The sequence below is a fragment of the Mustela erminea genome, chromosome 10 (genome assembly GCF_009829155.1).
Source record: "Mustela erminea isolate mMusErm1 chromosome 10, mMusErm1.Pri, whole genome shotgun sequence".
NCBI classification, from domain to species: Eukaryota; Metazoa; Chordata; class Mammalia; order Carnivora; family Mustelidae; genus Mustela; species Mustela erminea.
The window spans coordinates 95,548,603-95,567,851 of record NC_045623.1 but is presented as its reverse complement, the minus strand read 5'-3'; the positions used below and the strand labels follow the sequence as shown (position 1 = coordinate 95,567,851).

General features: G+C 52.6%; 1 protein-coding gene across 7 annotated transcripts; it reads left to right on the top strand.

The window, feature by feature from the left end:
* The first annotated feature begins 3,756 nt into the window (after nt 1-3,756).
* On the top strand, nt 3,757-11,895 carry PLA2G2F (phospholipase A2 group IIF). Of its 7 annotated transcripts, XM_032303025.1 has the most exons (8): nt 3,757-3,772; nt 4,060-4,185; nt 4,860-4,912; nt 6,715-6,859; nt 7,502-7,623; nt 8,408-8,552; nt 9,482-9,591; nt 11,620-11,895. In XM_032303025.1, exons 2-8 carry the CDS (start codon nt 4,070-4,072, stop codon nt 11,829-11,831), a joined length of 903 nt encoding a protein of 300 aa, XP_032158916.1. In that variant the 5' UTR covers nt 3,757-3,772; nt 4,060-4,069; the 3' UTR covers nt 11,832-11,895. The 7 variants fall into 7 exon arrangements, with proteins under 7 accessions (XP_032158916.1, XP_032158917.1, XP_032158919.1 ...); XM_032303026.1 differs by lacking the exon at nt 3,757-3,772 and having other exon boundaries at nt 3,932-4,185; nt 6,778-6,859; XM_032303027.1 differs by lacking the exons at nt 3,757-3,772; nt 4,060-4,185 and adding an exon at nt 4,547-4,624.
* The last annotated feature ends 7,354 nt before the right edge of the window (nt 11,896-19,249 follow it).

The window sequence follows — 19,249 nt, the reverse complement described above, 5'->3', positions numbered from 1 at the left end:
CATTCATATGTTGATGTTAACCCCCAATATCTCAGAACATGACTGTATTTGGATATATGGCTTTAAATGGGTGATTAAGTTAACATAAGGTCATTAAGTGATCCCTGATCCAATTGGACTGGTATCTTTATTTTTAAAAAGATTTATTTATTTATTTATGAGAGAGAGACAGAATGGGAGAGGGGCAGAGGGTGAGGGAGAGACTCTCAAGCAGGGTCCCTGCTGAGTGCTGGATCTCACCACCCTGTGATCATGACCTGAGCTGAAATCAAGAGTCAGACACTTAAATAACTGAGCCACCCAGTCGCCCCCAGAGTGGTATCTCTATAAGAAGAGGAAATTTGGGGGCACCTGGGTGGCTCAGTGGGTTAGGCCTCTGCCTTCAGCTCAGGTCATGATCTCAGGGTCCCGGGATTGAGCGCTGTACTGGGCTCCCTGCTCAGCAGGGAGATTGCTTCCCCCTCTCTGCCTGCTTCTCTGCCTACTTGTGATCTCTGCCAAATAAATAAATAAAATCTTAAAGAACATAAAAAAAAAAAAAAGAAGAGGAAATTTGGACATAAAAGAGAGCAGATGGCCCCCTGTAAGTCAAAGAGAGAGGCCCTCAGAAAGAAACCAAACCTGCCAGTGCCTTGATCTTGGACTTCTAGATGCAAGAACTATGAGAAAACAAATTTCTGTTACTTAAGTCACTCAGTCCATGGTAGTTTGCTACAGTAGCTCTAGCAGTCTCATACAACTTGTATTATTTCTTCTTTAGTATTTGGTCAAATTTACCAGTGAAGTTATATGAACCTGGAATTTATTTATGTCCTTCCTTCCTTCCTTCCTTCCTTCCTTCCTTCCTTCCTTTCTTTCTTTCTTTCTTTCTTTCTTTCTTTCCTTCTTTATTTGACACAGAGAGAGAGAGAGCTAGAGAAGAAACACAGCAGAGGGAGTGGGAGAGGGAGAAGCAGGCCCCCCATGGAGCAGGGAGCTAGATGCAGGGCTTGATCCCAGGACCCCGGGATCATGACCTGAGCCAAAGGCAGATGCTTAACAACTGAGCCACCCAGGCGCTCCTATGAAAATGTTTTAATCTATGTATTTAATTTCTTTATTAGATATAGGGATAGTTCCAGATGTGTGAGCTTGTGTCTTTCAAGGAAATTGGCCTTTCCATCTTGATTATCGAATATATTGTCTTGCATTCATTTTAATAAAAAAAAACACCAATAAGAAAACAAAGCCACCAGTTATCCTACTGTCTAAAAATAACCATTACTCATGTTTTGCTGTATATTCTTCCAGATAATTTTTATATATGGGCACACCAACTTCCTTATTTCCCCCTGCCACCCCCCCTTTATTTTTTTAAATAAAACTGTTATTACTCTTAATACCCAGGGTTTTTGTTTTTTGTATCACCAAATTTTTGAAGACACAATTGTAGATAGATGTCTACTAATGTGCTTCACTCACGCCCTAACTTACGTTTGTTCTGATTTGTGGAGGAAGCACCACAAAGAATGCCACAGTCAGTGCTCTCTGCATTGTTGCTGGGAACAACTCAGGTGTGCATCTTGGTTTACAGGCATAGCAGTGGAATGACTGGGTTGGCCGGTTTATTCTTGACTTCTGGTGTTGAGTACCCGGTGCTTCAGGGGAAGTAGGGGGAGGGAAGAAGCCATCCCAACCCCTCCCCCCACCCCCCAGGGACTCACTGTCTCTAGAGAACAGCCCAACCAGCACAGCCAGTGGGGAATGTGAGATGGGAAAATGGCAAAAAGGCAGTTCGGAGGCTCTCAGGAGTCCCCCGCTCTGGCCATGGCCTCTTGCATAGATCAGCAGGTTGGAGCTGTATCTTCAGTGTGTGGACTGTGCTGGGCCTTACTTCTTGGTTCTTGTTTCCTTCCTTGAGCGAGTGATATCATTAAGAGGTGTTTGCAAAAAAGCTTTGTGCAGACATGCTACAGCAGAGACCAGCTTCATTCTCCCGTCTTGCTACGTCCTCAGGGATCTCCCAGTCTGCTGGGGCCAATGCAGCCCCTGTCCCATGAGGAACCCCCAGACATTTGGATAAAGTTCTAGTCCCCTGTTCTCTGGGATTCCCAGGCCGAGGGAAGGGTCAAGATCCACAAGTCCAAACATGGACAGGTACCTACAAAGGAATAAGTAAGCAAGTGTGCGGTAGTACCTTCCGTACAGGGACACGTGAGTGGGCGCAGTGGGGTTTGGGTACAGTCACTTTCTCGGAAAGAGGAGGCCTGGCATCCACAGAGAGGAAGTGGGCCAGGGGAGGTGGAGGCAGGGAGAAGGGGAGCAAAGGCCACCTGGTTTGGCAGAACCAGAAGAGGAAGTTGGAAAAGTGAAGGGTAGGAAGGGAAGCCCCACGGGATCACTTCTGTCCCTTGTCAGCAAGTTTGGGGACGCTGGGGGACACAGGCTGGCATGAAGGTGGGAGAGGTGGTATGGGCTAATTTCCAAGAGTGTTCTTCTCTCCCTCTTCCTTGTTCCCCTTCCCAACATTTCAGCTCACCTCAAGGGCTGGAGAACAGGCTTCTGCTCAGTAGCAGTCAGATCTTTAACTGGGCTCTTGCCACAGGTCCCGGATGACTGGACACCTGTCCGAGTGATCCTGACTCGGTAAGGCCCGGTTACAGCTGCGGACTCAGAAGCCAGGGTAGGGAACCCTCCTGCTGGGCTCTCAGAGCCAAGAAGAGGCGGTGCTGAGTTTGAAGCCCTTGTCGGTGCAACTGTCCAAACCTTTGGGGGCTCCAGGGCTCCAGCCCTGTTCTGTTTCTCTCCTGTCCCTCTCCTCCCACACACCTGCCACCCCCAAGAGAGGCGAATGGCAGCAACTCACAGGCCACCAGACTTTCAACTGGAGACAGCTATGCCCCCAAGGGTACCTCTAGAAATGTCTGGAGACAGTTTTTGGTTGTTACAACTTGGCAGGGTTTGGGGAGAGTTGCGTGGGGAGGGGGCCCCTGCTGGGTCTCAGGTCAGGGACGCTACCCAGCACTCTGGATGCCCAGGACAACCCCCACCACAGAAACGCATCAGACCGCGCGTGCCCCAGTGGTGCTATGGCGCAGAAGACGGCTCCCAGAGCAGATGGGCTCGCCCTTTCAGATGCCAGCCGGGGGGGGGGGGGGGGCTTCCTCCAGTCCTCACAGATGTGCTGGCAGGTGTGGGTAGAGCATTCCTTACAGATTCTGAGACCAGCACCCTTCCAGCTGTGCACGGATGCTTTATAGACATGGGCATAGCCACACGGAGAGCCCCTGACAGAGACTTCCTCTTTGACCAAGCCCTGCTCGGGCTCCCTTGAGCTCTTCTTCAAAGAGGGCTGGACTTTCGGACCCCTGTGTTCGTCTCTGTGCTGACCTGCATTCTCTCCACGAACCTCTGGGAGCCAGCTCAGCCAGGAGCCCCCAGCCTCCATATCTGATCACCCCCGATGTCTGACAGGTGTCCCCATCAACCCCCACCCCCAGGTGATGTCACCCTGGCCTGTCCTTTACAGGAGTCCTGTCAGGTGGGTTTTGCTAGAATCCCTCCGCCCCTTTAGTAATTTTCCATCTGTTGACCCCCATCCTGCTCCTTGGCCACAAATTCCCCTTTTCTTTGTTGTATTTGGAGTCAGACACAGTCTCTGTCCCCCACCGAAGTGGCCCCACTTCTCTCCAATACCCCCTTGTGCCAGACCCCCTGCCCTGTGCTTTAACAAATGTAACTGAATCATTTTTTGTTTCACATCCGTTTCAGGTGGGAACAGGGAAACCTCCGGGTGATTTTCCTTCCAGATGTGCAGGGAGGGACCAGCTCCTGGGCAGGTGTGCAAACCCCCACCTCCCTGGGGCAGGGACCGTACCAGGCAGCTGTGGGCAGGGCGGTGGCTGTGGGAGGGAGGAGGTGGAGTCTCCTTTTTCTAGGGCAGTGTCACCAGCCTCCTGCCCAGGGGCACTGCCCCAGCGCTACCCTGCCAGTGCGTGTGGCTGTGTGAAGCTGGGGCCTGTCCCCGGAGCCTTCAGAGAGATCACAGACCTTACAAGCCCTATGTTGCTGGACCCCCAGAACACAGAACATGGCAGATGGGGCACAGGCCAACCCCAGAGTGTTCAGGAAGAAGGTGCTGGTTAGGCATCTCTCTGGGTGGAGGGGCCCAAGCCTCAGGGCCTCTTCTCCTTGGAGAAGCTCCAGGTATGTGCCTACTACCCTGGGATGAAATCCTCCATGGGGAGCAGCAGGGATGGGGCTGGGGAACTGGTGCCTAGAGTTCATTTCTCCAGAAAGAAGAGCTCTAAGTCTCTGAGTGATGGCTGAGATATGTCACTGCATTTGCAGCACCAGAAGGGCCTTGGGATCATCTAGTCAATGCTCATGAGGCACTTGAGGCCCAGAGAGGGTAAGAGATCTACCCGAGGTCACACAGCCATTTGGAAGAATAGCCAGGACTAGAATGTAGGGACCCAGGTCTCTTGGCTTCAAGTGCAAGACCCAGCCAGCAGGTTGGGTCATGTGACTTCCTGGAGTGTGTATGGAAAGGGGGTTGGTGCTGATCCGTGACAGTGGCCCGACCCCATGGGACAGCGAGCTTCCTGTCTTGGAAGCTGGTGCAGGAAGTGTACTCCTACTCAGGGTAAAAAGGAAGGAGGCTCCGGTGCCTCCTGGCTCTGCCATCCTGGGGACCATCCTTTCAGCAGATGCTGGGAAGGTGGGGAGTGCTCCCCACAGAGCCCGGGTAGCCAGGAACAGAGGCCTGAAGGGGCACCATTGATGGGGCCTCTAATGAGGCCCAGGAGGGAACAGCAGGCCCGGGGCTGCAGGAGAGTGGAAGGGACGGACCCAGGACTTGGATTTTTCTCCTCTCTCAGATCTAGCTTGGGTATGAAGAAGTTCTTCGCCATGGTCATCTTGGCCGGCAGCGGTGAGTAAAGGCTCTGGGGAGGCTCCTCTTTCTCTCCTGCTCCCAGACTTTCTCCTGTGACCTTGGGCACCTAGGTTCTCGAGCCACTGGCTGGCAACAAGCCTGTGGCCTGGGCTGCCTGTCTGGGCCACCAGGGAGGCCTTCATTGTCTTGGGGCTCTTTGTTCCCCTGGCCAGCCGTCAACACACCAGGGGCCCTTGGCTTGGCATTTACGAGCCTGCAAGGCGGCAGGGCCCAGAGCTGAGCAAGCGTCATAAAACGGTCGTGTTTGCTTAGGGCGTCTGGCCGCCCCAGGACAGCCTGGGTGTTTGTGTACATGTGTACATTAGACAAGAGCTAATGAGTTTGTGTGTGGCTGTAAGCATGTCTATCTCTGCGTGCAGAGGTGTGTCTCAGCACATGTCGGGAAAACGTGTAGGTGTATGTTAATTGGGACACTGGGACCGGCATGAGGTGTGTGTAGCAGGTATCTGTGAACGCTCAAGTCACTGGGGGCAGGGCCTGGGGGCCCCTCCTTTCCTGGGACTGCTGTTCCCAGGTGCACCGCCTGGGGACAGCTGAGGCTCCTGACACAAATCTGGCCCCCCACAACCAGGTGTCTTGGGGAGGTGGGAGGTGGCCGGACCCCTCACTGACTTCTCCTCCTGCCTGTTACACAGCATCCAAACGCAGCCTGGTTTGAGGGAAAGAAAGAGACACCAGGTACAAAATAGGGTTCAACGCGGCCAGAAGTGAGAAAGGGGGGGCTTGAATCGGCTGCTAACTTGATTGTTGTTGTTTTTTTTTTAAGATTTTATTTATTTATTTGAAAGACAGAGATCCCAAGTGGGCAGAGAGACAGGCAGAGAGAGAGGAGGAAGCAGGCTCCCTCCTGAGCAGAGAGCCCGATGCGGGACTCGATCCCAGGACCCTGGGATCATGACCTGAGCCGAAGGCAGAGGCCCTAACCCACTGAGCCACCCAGGCGCCCCGCTAACGTGATTGTTGTGTAGAAAACAAGCATCTGCCTTGAGCCCCAAGCGCTGGCCGGGAACTGCTCCGGAGCGTGGATCTCTTCTGCTTGGAGCACGCATGTGGGTTGTAGGGGCCGCATGTGTGTGTGTGTGCAGATGTGAGCCCGAGTGTGTGAGGTGTATGTGTGATCATGGGTGTGTTTGCGGGTGTGAGGTGTGTGAGTGTGTGAGGCGTTTGTGGGTGAGTGTGAGCAGGACTGTGTACGTAACAGTGTGTATCCGTGTGGGGGATGTCTGTGAGTGTGTCACAGGTGTGTGCTTCGACACACGTGTAGTGTGTAGGGGCAAGTGTGAGTGTGCATCTCTCCTGAGGGTGCTGTGTGTGAGGCGGGGGAATGTGTGCAAGTGAAGTGTGTTTCTACGTGCACTATGCATGGCTGGGTGACTTGTGTATGTCTGAGTGTGAGGCCGCTGGGCGTGAACACGTGACTGTGTATGAGGTACGTGTGGGTGAGTGTGTGCCCCAGAGTGTGGTGTGCAGAGGAGAGTCTGAATTTGTGTGTGTGTCCGTGGGAGTGTAAGGGGGTGTGTCCCTGTGCATGAGGTATGGAGGGCTCGTGTGATCATGCCCACCTCGTATGGAGCTGCTGGTCAGGGCGCCCTGGGGAGGGAAGCTCCTCCACCCCCCACCCCAGGGTAACACCTGTGCAGCCAGATTAAAGTGGCAGGAGGCGGGGGCTTCGGGCCAGGGAGCCAGGAGGCCAGGACCCCACAGGGCACCCTGCAGGAGTTTGGTGTTCTCCCCAGCTTTGGCCATGGTGTCAAAGAGCTTATGCAACCTGCTTGCAGTGCCGCAGCGCTCAGGGAGAAACCTGTTTGCAAACCCTCGGGTGTCTGGGTTTGACTTCCAAGGTCAGATTCAAGATCGGACTCCCCGTGCTGCTTGGCACGCCCACCCTGAACCAGCTGCCGGAGGAAGGCCTGGGGGACAGAGGTAGCATCCTGTTTCTCCCTCCCCTCACCAACAGCCCTCACAGCCTTGTGCAGCTCAGGGATGGGCTCAGGCCCACGGGACATGGGGTTCTGCCTCTCCCTGCCCCAAATCCCGCTGACACATGTACTTTGCTCTGCAGCATCCTCTTAAAGCCACTTGTCCCAACTCCTTCCCCATTTCCTCTCTCCTTTGCTCCTTGGTTTCTGTAATGACAAAAATCACCCCAACCAGCAGACAGGGAGGCTCAGGAAGAGCAGGGATCCCCAAGCCCATTAAATGGGGCTGCAGTGGCTCTCCTGCCTACGTGCGGGGTGGCCTCCCCCGAGAAAAGACTTAAGCACCTGGCTTGGGATTGACTCAGCGGTGAGCGTGGAGGAGATGCTGAGTCAGCACAGGCCCAGGGCCCAGGAGTCGGGGAGCAGGGGAGGGGAGAGTCTGCCAGGGTGGGCTGGCCTGGCAGGTGCGGGGAAGCTGCTGAGTTTGCTGGTGCGGGAAGGGGTCATTGTGCTATTGCTTCCTGCGAGACACAGACCAAAGGAGAAAGTGTGTATGTGTGTGTGTCTGTCTGTGTGTCTGTCCATCTGTCTTCGCTGAACGACCAGAGCGCTGAATTGTCTCTGGCTTCATCGTGACTGGCACCAGCCCCAGGACTGTGGCAGGGACACTGAGTCCATGCTGGAGGCAGAGAAACCCGACCAAGCCCAGGGCCCAGAACCAAAGCCCTGTGTTCAGGGGAGCACATGGCATTTGTGAACCTTGTTACCGTGAGTGGACTGGGCATTGGGGTCTCACTGCCCGGGTCCAAGTTCTATCCCTACCAGTTTTGATAATGTTCTCGGGAAAGCTGCTGGGTGCTCTGGGCCTCAGTCTCCTCCTCTATAAAGTGGAGATAATAACACCACTCAGTGAGTTAATGCATGGGAGTGGCTTAGGACAGAGCCTGGCACAGAGCCCTCAGCAAACAGCAACAATGATTACTTTCTAAGGGCCCTGGTGCCTCACGGTTGTTCGTTTGTTTGTTTTAAGATTTCATTTATCTAGGGGTGCCTGGGTGGCTCCGTGGGTTAAAGCCTCTGCCTTCGGCTCAGGTCATGATCCCAGGGTCCTGAGATCGAGCCCCTCATCGGGGCCTCTGCTCAGCAGGGAGCCTGCTTCCTCCTCTCTCTCTGCCTACTTGTGATCTCTGTCTGTCAAATAAATAAATAAAATCTTTTTTAAAAAAAAGGATTTCATTTATCTATTTGAAACAGAGAGAGTATGAGCAGGGAGAGAGGGGTAGAGGGAGAGAGGGCAAGCAGACTCCCCGCTGAGTGGGGAGCCCAACACGATGTAGCACCTGATCCCAGGACCCCAGGATCATGACCTGAGGACCACCCAGGAACCCCCTGTCACAGCTTTTTATACATGGCTTCCCTTCCTGCCTGTGCTCACCTTCCCTCCCGCCCCCCTTCCCTGGCCCTGGGGTGTGGGGAGGACAGTCACTCAGATGGGGCAGGGGTGGGGACCCACCAGGCAGGACACTCACAGCACCCCTTGATTTTCTTGCAGTCCTGCCTGAGGCCCGCGGCAGCCTGCTTAACTTGAAGTCCATGGTGGAAGCCATCACGGGGAGGAACGCCATCCTGTCCTTCGTGGGTTACGGCTGCTACTGTGGGCTGGGAGGGCGCGGGCTGCCCATGGACGAGGTGGACTGGTAGGTCCCGGAGCGCCTGCGCTGCTGTTGTGTCAGGACAGGGAGGGGAGACAGTGAGGGTTGGACTGGTCTCCATCTCTGACAGATGGGGGAGGACTCTTTCCCCAAAGGATGAGGCTGGTCCAATGAGTTAGTGACCTTGACTCATGCCCTCCTCCACTGTCTTGGATGCTTTCTACTGTCCTTCTCCAAGTCTTGCGCTTGGAGGCATTTGAACTTTGCACTCTTGCCAGGAAGGAAACATTGACCTGCCCCCAAAGCACATGGGAGCAACGAACACACAGCTCACGCTCAGCAAAAGCAAGGACTGTGACCCCTCTTGCCCCCATCACCCTAGGGGGCTCTGATGGAGGGCTTGAGCTTCTTCCATCAGACTGCTGACTGAAGCCATGGTTACTTTCTGCTCCTATCTCCCCAGAAGCAGCCAGCACTAAGTCTGGCATCATGGGGGGCGGGAGAGGAGGGGGAGACTTGATAGATTCATGTTGACTGATTGCCTTCCTCCACCAGAGGGGATGGAGTTGGCCACACTACATTTGCTTCCTGTCCCTGCACCTTTGTCTCTCCCTGGCCATCCCGCATAGCCAGGCATGGCCCCTTCTTATAGCCAGGCAGGCTCCTTGGACACTGACTGAGCCCTGATCCTCTTTCCTATCCTGACGGCATTGCCAGAGAGCCTGACGCTTCCTGCCTCCTGCAGCTGCACTCAGGGCTCTCAGGGGGAAAGGTGGGAGGCAAGATCATGGGCAAGAAACTGGGGCACTGGCCGGGCTCTGCCTGGCTATGTGACTTCAGTCATGTGATTGCCCCCTCTGGGCCAGAGTCTGAAGGTCTGATCTGTAAGGAACTGGTACAGAGAGCTGGGATCTCTACAGTGAGAGACAGGCCAAGCCTGGCTACATCGCCTGCTCTCTTCCACCTGCCCCTAGGTGCTGCCACGCCCATGACTGCTGCTACCAGAAGCTCTTTGACCTGGGCTGTCACCCCTATGTGGACCACTATGAGCACACCATCGAGAATAATACTGAGGTCGTCTGCAGTGAGTTCTCCCCCTGCCATTCCCTCCTCCCCAACCTAGGAGAAGAACTTAGATTGCCAGTCCCTCTCCCCACCACCCTGTGTGCACAGTTGCCAGGCAACAGACAGGGTGCCCAGTTAAATTGGAGTCTCAGATAAACAATGAAAACTATTTTCACATCATTCTATCCTAAATATTGCATGGGACATACTCATACTAAAAAAATTCAATGTTAGAGTAAAATCAATTACTGTTAGTATAAAAGTAAGAATTAGCATAAGTATATCTCATGTAATATCTGGGATATAATTATACTAAAATATTTACTGTTCGTCTGAAATTCAAATTAGCCAGGCCTCTTGTTCTTGTTCGTTAAATCTGAGAACCCCAGCCATGGTCCTCATCCTGATGTGCTCAGCCTGAATGAGTACCCTCATTCCCTGATCCTTGATTCCTCAGCTTCTCGGGGTTTAAGAAGCGGTTCTAAGTCAGTGGGTCTGGGTGAGGGCCCAGAAATCTGTTTTTAACCAGATCCTCTGGTGATGGTGAGACTTTGTGACATGCTGACCTGGGTTCAAACCTGGATTCTGACAGAACCTCCTGCTGGGTGTAACCCTACCCAAGGTGTTCCCTTACCTGGCCTCAGTCTCTCCATGAGTCCTTGGAAGAGTTTGGATCAGAACAGACCTATTTCCTTCTAATTCTGTCTTTGGGACCCTGCTGGAAGATGGCCTCATCCTAGGATGCTCAGTGTTTCCAGGATTTAAGCGATGAGAACCAGGCCTGGCAACATTCCCTCCCTTGCCATGGACTTTCCAGGCCATTGCTCAGTTGAGGGATGTGGCATCCAATTTAATGGCTCAAGTGTCCCTGCCCTCTCTCCCCTTAGGGCCCCATGGGTAGCCCCATGTCTCCTTGTCTCCTTGGCTTAACCAGGTTCTGCTCACTATTCTTCAAGCTCACCAGCAAGCCCAGATTTGCAAAGAAACCCCAAGTCTCCTGTTCTCTGGTGGGGAACTGGGCTCAGGTGGGGCCCTCTGGGAGCTGAGGTCCCCGTATTCTGCTATTCAAACAGTGGATTGGCGGGGCTGGCTTGGGAGAATGGGGTGGTCCCTCATTAAAGCATTTTAGGGATCTCCAAAGGCAGTGGACTAACCCAAGCAGTGGTTTTCACGTTGGGTTTTGGGGGCTCCTGGGGTCATGGGGAGTCAGGGCATGGGGGTCCTCTAAGTGGTCCAGCTGGCCCCGTTAGCCCATCTGATAGCCTAAGTGCTTCTCTTTAGGCCATTTGATACATTAGCCTCCTGCAAAGAGTTTCATTTAAGAGCAAGGATTCTGCTGATGCAAAGTTTGAGAAGTATGCACACCACTGAGCTGGGGGCAGTTCTCAAAGAGGGTTCCCTGACCCAGCAACATCGCTATTACCTAGGAACTTGCTAGAAATGCAGATTGTCGGGCCCCATGCAGACCAAGTGAACCCGAAGCCATGGGGCCTGGGCCCAGCAGTCTCTGTTTCCATAAGTCCCCGGCAGATCCCCAGGCAGCCCTCAGGTCGATACGGCCAGGGTGGAGGGTTTCTGGGCGCTCACAACACTGGCAGCAACGGTGGCAGTGGGAGCAGTGACTAGGTCTTAAGCCTTTGCCCGTGGGTGGCCCTGCGCCAGGTTCTTTAGGAAGCCGGCCTTCCACCGAGGCTCCTTACCACCAGCTCCCTCCAAGGGCGGGGGTCCGCGATTCCGTGATGGAATCAGGGAGTTCCTGACCCCTGAGTGTCTGGCCCAGCTCTGCCTTAGGTTGGCTGGGTGACTTAGGTAAACCAGTCCCCCCTTTTCTGTGCCTGCCTTGGTTTCCCCATCTATAAAGTGGCCCATTGGACTTCAGGGCTTCTCCGATTGAAGCGCGCCCCAGAGCCACTGGCAGGGCGGTGGACACAGATGGCGGGGCCCACTGAGCCGTGGGCCAGGGGTGAACCCCCAGTGAGGCTCTGCTGCCCGTCCCCCCACCATGGGACCACCTTCTGAGGCCCACTAGAACCTCTGCCCCGCGCAGGTGAGCTCAACGAGACGGAGTGCGACAAGCAGACGTGCGAATGTGACAAGAGTGTGGTTCTGTGTCTCCGGAACCATACGTACAACGAGAAGTATCGAAACTACCTCAACATCTACTGTCAGGGCCCCACGCCCAACTGCAGCATCTACGAGCCACCGCCCGAGGAGGTGGCCTGGAGACACACTGACCCCACTCCCCCTGCACCTCCCTAGTGCCCTCTGGGGACAAGACAGACTGAGCAGGGGGAGCTGGGGCGGGGGGAGACTGGGAGCCCAAGGACTGCCTGGCTGCTTCTCCCTGAAGCCCCTCTGTGAGACAGGCTCCCGAGGGCTCGGGAAGGCCTGGGCTCTGACTGTGGCCCCCAGGCTGGTCCAGCCAGGCCCTGGGTGTGGCCATGTTCTGCCACCGGTCCTAGACTTGGCAGAGAACATGCAGCTTGTTGGGGCTTCTCCTGAGTGTGGAAGGCAAGGCCTGAGAGAGAGGAGGTCCCCTGAGTGGGGCCTCTGCTCCTGGCCACAGCCTGACTTGTTTGGCCTCACCCTCCAGGTTGGACCCCGGGGACTTAGAGACTGAGAGTTTTAGCTGCCGGCACAACCTCAGAGCTTGGTGTGTTCTCAGACAGGTTGCCAGACCGATGGCGGGCTGGTCCCAAGGTCTGGGCTCTGGAGGCCTCCTGGCTGCCCCTAGGAGAACTCAGGGTGACCCTTGCTTTCTCCCTGGAGCTCCAGGGTAGGTGGCCCAGAGTCAGAGGTGGCCCAGACATCAGAGGGTGACCACAGTGCTTAGCGTCTCTGCCCCAAAGTCTGGCCTCAGAGCGGTCTCCAGGGCTCCAACAGAACCCACATTCCTAGTGGCACTCCCCTCAGTGCAGGGTGACCCAGATGGGGGCACCGATATGTCCCCAAGAACTCACAGCTCTTCCCCTGCCTCCCTGCTGAGCCGGGCCTGCCATAGGGCATGGCCCAGAGGAGCTCCCAACCCCAGGCTCCTGGGACCCTGGCAGACGTGGAGGCGACAGGGCTGTCCCCCCATTCCCACACCTCCTGTCCTGCAGCAGCCAGGCCAGTGGGTGGAGAGACCCCAAACCCCTCTCTCCCTGCCAGGGAGAGACGAGGCTGCACCCTGGGGTCAGAAGTCCTCTCCATGGGGAGGAGGCCGAGGGCGGGGACCCACCTCCTCGAAGGGGGAGACAAAGGCAAGAGGGACCAGGTCCAGGAAGGAGGCTGTGGGGAAGATTCAGGAAGGCCGTGGGGAGGCAGCAGCATGCAGAGGGATGGAAGCGGAGAAAGTGGGAGAGAGGTGGGGCCCAGAGGCGCCCAGACCTGAGGGGTCTGGGCAGGAGAAGCACAGTAAAGGAGCCTGGGTTGCAGGACCCTCCTTGGGCCCAGGTTTCCACTGAGCCCGTGGGACTGTGGGCCGAGGTGGAGGAGGGTCAGCCTCGGTGGGGGTGGGGGGGGGTGCAGCTTTCTTGACTCTGCGCCAGCACTGCTGTTTCTCCAGGTGCACCCTCCCCTGTCTTGCCTGCCTCACCTCCTGACCTCAGCGGCCTCCAAGTAACCAGCACGCCCTGCCTCACCCCGATGACCCCCTGGCCCAGCACTGTGACTCACCTGGACACCAAGAGCAGCCACCAGGAGCTCGCCCTGCCCTGCAGCACCCCGTAGGCTGCTGTCAGCAGGCATGGCCAAGAAAGCTGGAGGCAAGAGAGGCATGGGGGTAGGGAGAGACTGCCCACCCCCCAAACAGCAGGACGGGGCAGACGCCTTGCCTAGTGGCACCTTCTAGAACACCGGCCTCGGAGACTGAAGATGAAGCCGTTGGCGTCAGCTGTCACTGTGTGTGAGAGGAGGCCCTTCCACCGCTCACCTCCCTCTGACGTGGTGGCCGTGGTCTGCTGTGAGCCTCATCGCTGACGTCTTCCAGCTAACGAACTACCCTCTCCTGGCTGTCTTGGGAGGGCCCGTTATCTCTGAGCGGAAGTCCCCACCAAGCCAGGGGTGGGACCACGATGGGGCACCCAGTGTCCCCGCTGGACTTGGGGTCTGCAGAAGCCTCCGCCCTTCCCCCGTGGGGACCCAGGTTTTGGGCTGTGCCTCTCCACCTTGCACACCCCTCCACCCCAGAGAGTCTGGGCCCATGTGTTGGGACTAGGTTCTCTGGCCAACAGTCTTGCCTGCCCCACCCCCCACTTTGCCCCGGCCTGTTCAGGATGCTGCACCCCAGAGACACTCCCTAGGACTCAGCACGCCCTCCTCAATCTAATAAAGTCCTCCTGCCTCAGTTTCCCCCTGCTGGTCCTTTCCTCCTTGGCTGGGTGCGCACTGGCCGGGCATCAGGGGAGGGCACAGAGACTCCCTCCAGGGTTTGCAGCTCTGAGGAAAGCAGGTGCCCTGACACCCAGCATCTGGCATGGTCTGACCCCTTCCTGCCCCAGGGCCTGGAGGCAGTGGTCCCGCTCTAGCAGAGAAGCGAGTATCAGGAAGGCTGGAGAGTGGTGTGTTGCAAAGGCTGGACGACGATAACTGTAGGGCTGGGTGCTTGTCAGGCATCAATCTCCACCCCATCCTTTACTGCTGAATATCTGAGGCCCAGAGAGGGAAAGTAACTTGTCTAAAGTCACACAGGTTGTCAGTGATGGGGCTGGTTCTGACTCCTCGGGGTCAACTTTTTTTATTTAAGATTTATTTTCTTTATGTATTTATTGGGGGAGGGAGCAGAGAGAGAGAGAGATAAGCAGACTCAGAGCTGAGTACAGAGCCCAGCTTGGGGCTCTATCACATGACCCTGAGATCATGACTTGAGGCCAAAACCAAGAGTAGGACACTTAACTGATAAAGCCAGACAGACACCCTGCATCTGACTTTTAACTGCCCTTCCTTGCACTTTCTTCTTCTTCTTTTTTTTTTTTTTAAGATTTTATTTATTTATTTTACAGAGATCACAAGTAGGCAGAGAGGCAGGTAGAGAGAGAGAGGGGGAAGCAGGCTCCTGCTGAGCAGAGAGCCCGATGTGGGGCTCCATCCCAGGACCCCGAGATCATGACCTGAGCCGAAGGCAGAGGCTTAACCACTGAGCCACCCAGGTGCCCCTTGCACTTTCTTAATCATGACCTGCGCAGCTGGGCACAGTGGAGCCAGCAACTGAAAATCCACAGGACATCAAGTCCTGGTCCCTGCCCTACATCTTCTTTGATTTAAGTCCCTTCCCTGTTATGGGCATCAGTTTCCCCATGTGCAGGGGGACCAGAGAAGCTGTTCCCCAAAGCCATGTGTTCTCCTGGGCACATCTGGAATGATCTCTGGGGCTCTGCTCCCCACCACCTCAATCTTCAGTTAAACAGCTCTGCTTTGCCTCTATTATGTACTGAGCATTCACACAAACTACTGTAAGAAGAAAAAGACACTCTTCATTAATTTCTTTCAAAGTTTGAAATCTCCTGGACAAGATTGTCTGTTGGTTCATTCATTCAATGGACCTGTACCGATGGTCATCGGGAACCGGGGTGGGGGGGGGGATATCTCTGATCAGTCTCGGACTCTACCCGAGGAAGCCCAGAGGCTGGCAGTGGGGGCAACCTGAGGTAACCTGGCCGTATGGGGCCAAGTGGTGTCATGGGAGCTTGGGGAGCATAGGGACTGAAGCCCCAAGTGTGTCCGTGGCAGTCCCAGAAGGGACCGCCCGCGGGAGAAGGGGTGGGGCCCCCAGTATCTGATCAAATTCCTTCCCCTCCCCCATTTCCCAGGTGGTCTTCCATCCACCAGCCTCTCTCCTTGCTCCTTGGCGATACGTCCCCATCTAAGAAAAGGGAGTGTTCATAATTGTCTTACTGAGAATGAGAGCCCAGTTCCATATGGGCCCTTGTTGCAATAGTTCTTGAATAGAATCTGTTTCTACCACCGAAACGACTGTCTGGCTCTGGTTTTCTTTTCTTTTTTTTTGTTTTTTAAAAGATTTTATTTATTTATTAGACACACAGAGAGAGATCACAAGTAGGTAGAGAGACAGGCAGAGAGAGAGGGGGAAGCAGGCTCCCCGCCGAGCAGAGAGCCCCATGCAGGACTTGATCCCAGGACCCTGAGACCATAACCTGAGCCGAAGGCAGAGGCTTAACCCACTGAACCACCCAGGCGCCCCTGGCTCTGGTTTTCTAACTGCCATGGTGCCATGACTCGTGTGAGAACAGAGTCATCATACTGGGCCCCTCGCCGTGTCACCCAGGACCCCAAGCGGACATCCTGAGGCTTTAGTCTTCAGCCCTGACTGATTGATGGGGGATCCACTCTGAGCCCCACTCCTGAGCCGGGGCTCTGTGTAAAGGTCCACTGAGGCCCGACAAGGATAGGTTTTGGTTCTTAAGGTTCTGAGTACACTCTGTGAAGCCGGATGAGAGGTATAGGCTACTTTGTTTGACAGAGACCTGCTGGGCTGCAAGTCTTTCTTCCTGGCCCTTTCGAGTGGGGATTCACTCCCTGACTCCCGAGCCTGAATACTTTTCCTGGTTCTTGGAATGCCTCTCTATTCTATTTGATCCTGTTTCTTCCAAGGGAACTTCTCAGCTGACCCAAGCGCACCCCTCTCCTTCCTGACCCTCTGCTGAATTTGGAAACTCACTGCTTCCTCTAAGACCTCTCCCTTCCCACGCCCCGCACCCCCACCTTCTTTGAGCCTCCCTTCAGTCCCCTTGTGTCCTCTTATATGATGCCTTCGAACCCCTGCCTCCTCCCTCCCTCTGCCTGCCCCTGCCAGACCTTTTCCCTGCCCAGGCCAGCCCTTTGGGTCCTTGCATATTTAGCTCTCTGCCTCCGTAAGCATTTCTTAAGGGACTCCGGGACCCCTAGAAGCAACCACCTAAAGCTAAGAAGGAAAATGCTCTTTGGAAACAACTAGATATTTTATTCATTTAGAAGGGCTTTGGAGACATCCCAGCAGCTGCTTGACGTCCCCTCAAATCTCTCCCTTAAAATGTATTCCATGGCCTCCTTAAAACTACATATTGGGGTGGAGGGGCACCTGGGTGGTGCAATCAGTTGAGCTTCCGACTCTTGATTTTGGCTCAGGTCATGATTTCAGGGTCGTGGGATCGAGCCCCGCATCATGTTGCCCACTCAGTGGGGAGTCTGCCTCTGCCTCTCCCTCTGCCCTTCCCCCTGTTTGTGCCCCCCCAAAATAAATAAATAACCTCTTTTTAAAAAAATTACATATTGGGGCAACTGAAAAGCTTAAAAGTCTCTGCCACAAACACCAGTGAAAATCTTAGCTCTCATGCTGAATACACAACCTCAGCTTGTCCCATCTGCCAGAAACACAATTCAGATAAAAAAAAAACACAACGGAGTGAAGACCAGATCCAACTATTTTGTATAAATCAGAGAGTGTGCATCACTAGGTTTTGCTATTCATGGCTAAATTTTTAGAGAGAAACTGGTAAGGTCTCTGTCTGCCTGTAAAATAGTTTGTGCGTGTGTGTGAATGTATGTAATATATATGGGATATCATTCTATTCAAGATAGCATTGCCAGATTAATTCACGACATCTCTTCACGGAGCTCTGTTCAAAGGGACTTGGATAGAAATCAGCACTTCTGTTAATTAAGTATTCCTAAATCACACAGAAATCTAGCAAAGAACCCAGGTATTTTCCAAGCCCATACAATTCGAGCAAATCTTGGTCTAATGGCATTGGTGGAACAAAAACAGAAATGTCTTCCGATTCACCAGCAGGAAAGGACAATATGAGCATATGTTTTATTCTACTGGGGTTTAGTAGTTAAATAAGATAATGTCATACCGACTAGGTATTTAAGATTGTAAAAAATTATAAACTGAACCTAAGGAAAAAATGTCTAAGTCAAGGTGCAGTAAAAGTGAGTTGCTTGATATCTGCTCATTTGTGTTGATCAAGCACTACAGAAAACAGAAAACCCGTGTCTGTAGGTTTTTTAGGTTTTGGTTTCTACAATGTTTGCCTAACGTGCAGGTACTGTTAATATAGTTAACGGAAATAGCTTGAGATGCTAGAGAGTTTTGCTTGATGTTCTTATATGCTCGCCTAAGAACAGCTTCCATAATTTTTTTAGTAGCTTGCCATCTTTTTTTAAATAATTTTTGAATTTTTTTATTAGCATATAATGTATTATTAGCCCCAGGGGTACAGGTCTGTGAATCGCCAGGTTTACACACTTCCCAGCACTCACCATAGCACATACCCTCTCCAATGTCCATAACCCCACCACCCTCTCCTTACCCCACTACCCCTGGCAGCCCTCAGTTTGTTTTATGAGATTAAGAGTCTCTTATGGTTTGTCTCCCTCCTGATCCCATCTTGTTTCATTTATTCTTTTCCAACCCCTAACCCCCCACATTGCATCTCCACTTCCTCATATCAGAGAGATCATATGATAGTTGTCTTTCTCTGATTGACTTTACCCTCTAGTTCCATCCACGTAATCGCAAATGGCAAGATTTCATTTCTTTTGATGGCTGCATAGTATTCCATTATATAGATATACCACATCTTCTTTATCCCTGCATCTGTTGATGGACATCTAGGTTCTTTCCATAGTTTGACTATTGTGGACATTGAGTAGCTTGCCATCTTAACAGTTAAGCTAATTAAATTAAGTAATAGATAGTCATTAACTATCTAAATCATTTCTAAGTCAGATAAACCACTAAGACATTAATAACTAAACACAAGTATATGCTTATATACTTTTGGCTTTTTACTTTTATAAGGTATGAAGAAATACCTTTGGGTCTATTAATAAAAAGGAAAAATTGTACCAGAAGAAATATATGTATTTCTAGGAATTGTGAGATGCTATATCCATAAAATTTACTAATTTACTATAGAATGTTGATATATAGCAGACAGTTAACAAGTGTCTACTTCCTTGTTTTCACTGGAAATTGAGATTCCTGTGGGTTAAAGATCCCAGTCATGTATAACTGAATTGCTAGAAATTTCTAGGAATAATAAGGATAAAGAAAAAACTGCATGGAAATTATGCAAGAATGTGGGCTATATTTCTGTTAAGGAAAAGGAGAAAAATTTTGTCTTCAAAGTACAAATTGTTTAAAGGTTGATTAAAAGTTATTTTAGGGACATCTGGGTGGCTCAGTGGGTTAAGCCTCTGCCTTCAGCTCGGGTCATGATCTCAGGGTCCTGGGATCAAGTCCCGCATCAGGTTCTCTGCTCAGCAGGGAGCCTGCTTCCCCGAGGCCCCTGCCTCTGCCTGCCTCTCTGCCAACTTGTGATCTCTCTCTCTGTCAAATAAATAAAATCTTTTAAAAAAATAAAATAAAAGTTATTTCATAATGAAAAAGAGGAAAATATAGGGCAAAAAAAATTTGCATGTCTATAGAAAGTTGTAGAGGGTTTGTGAGAAGGAATTTCCTGTGTGGTCAAGCTGGCTTCGTTGAATTGATTTATTTATAAAGTTTTAAAAATGAGCCCAATAGTGTAAGATGCAAAACTAGCATTTGGTTTGCTTTCTGTTGAAACAACAAACTTTTCTTGGATGATTCGCCTGCTCTTTCTTTGAGATTGTAGAAAGCTTTTCTTTATCTTTTAAGTAAAACTGCCTAGAAAACAAAGATTATGTTTTATCCGAATAATTTCCTGTGTTTA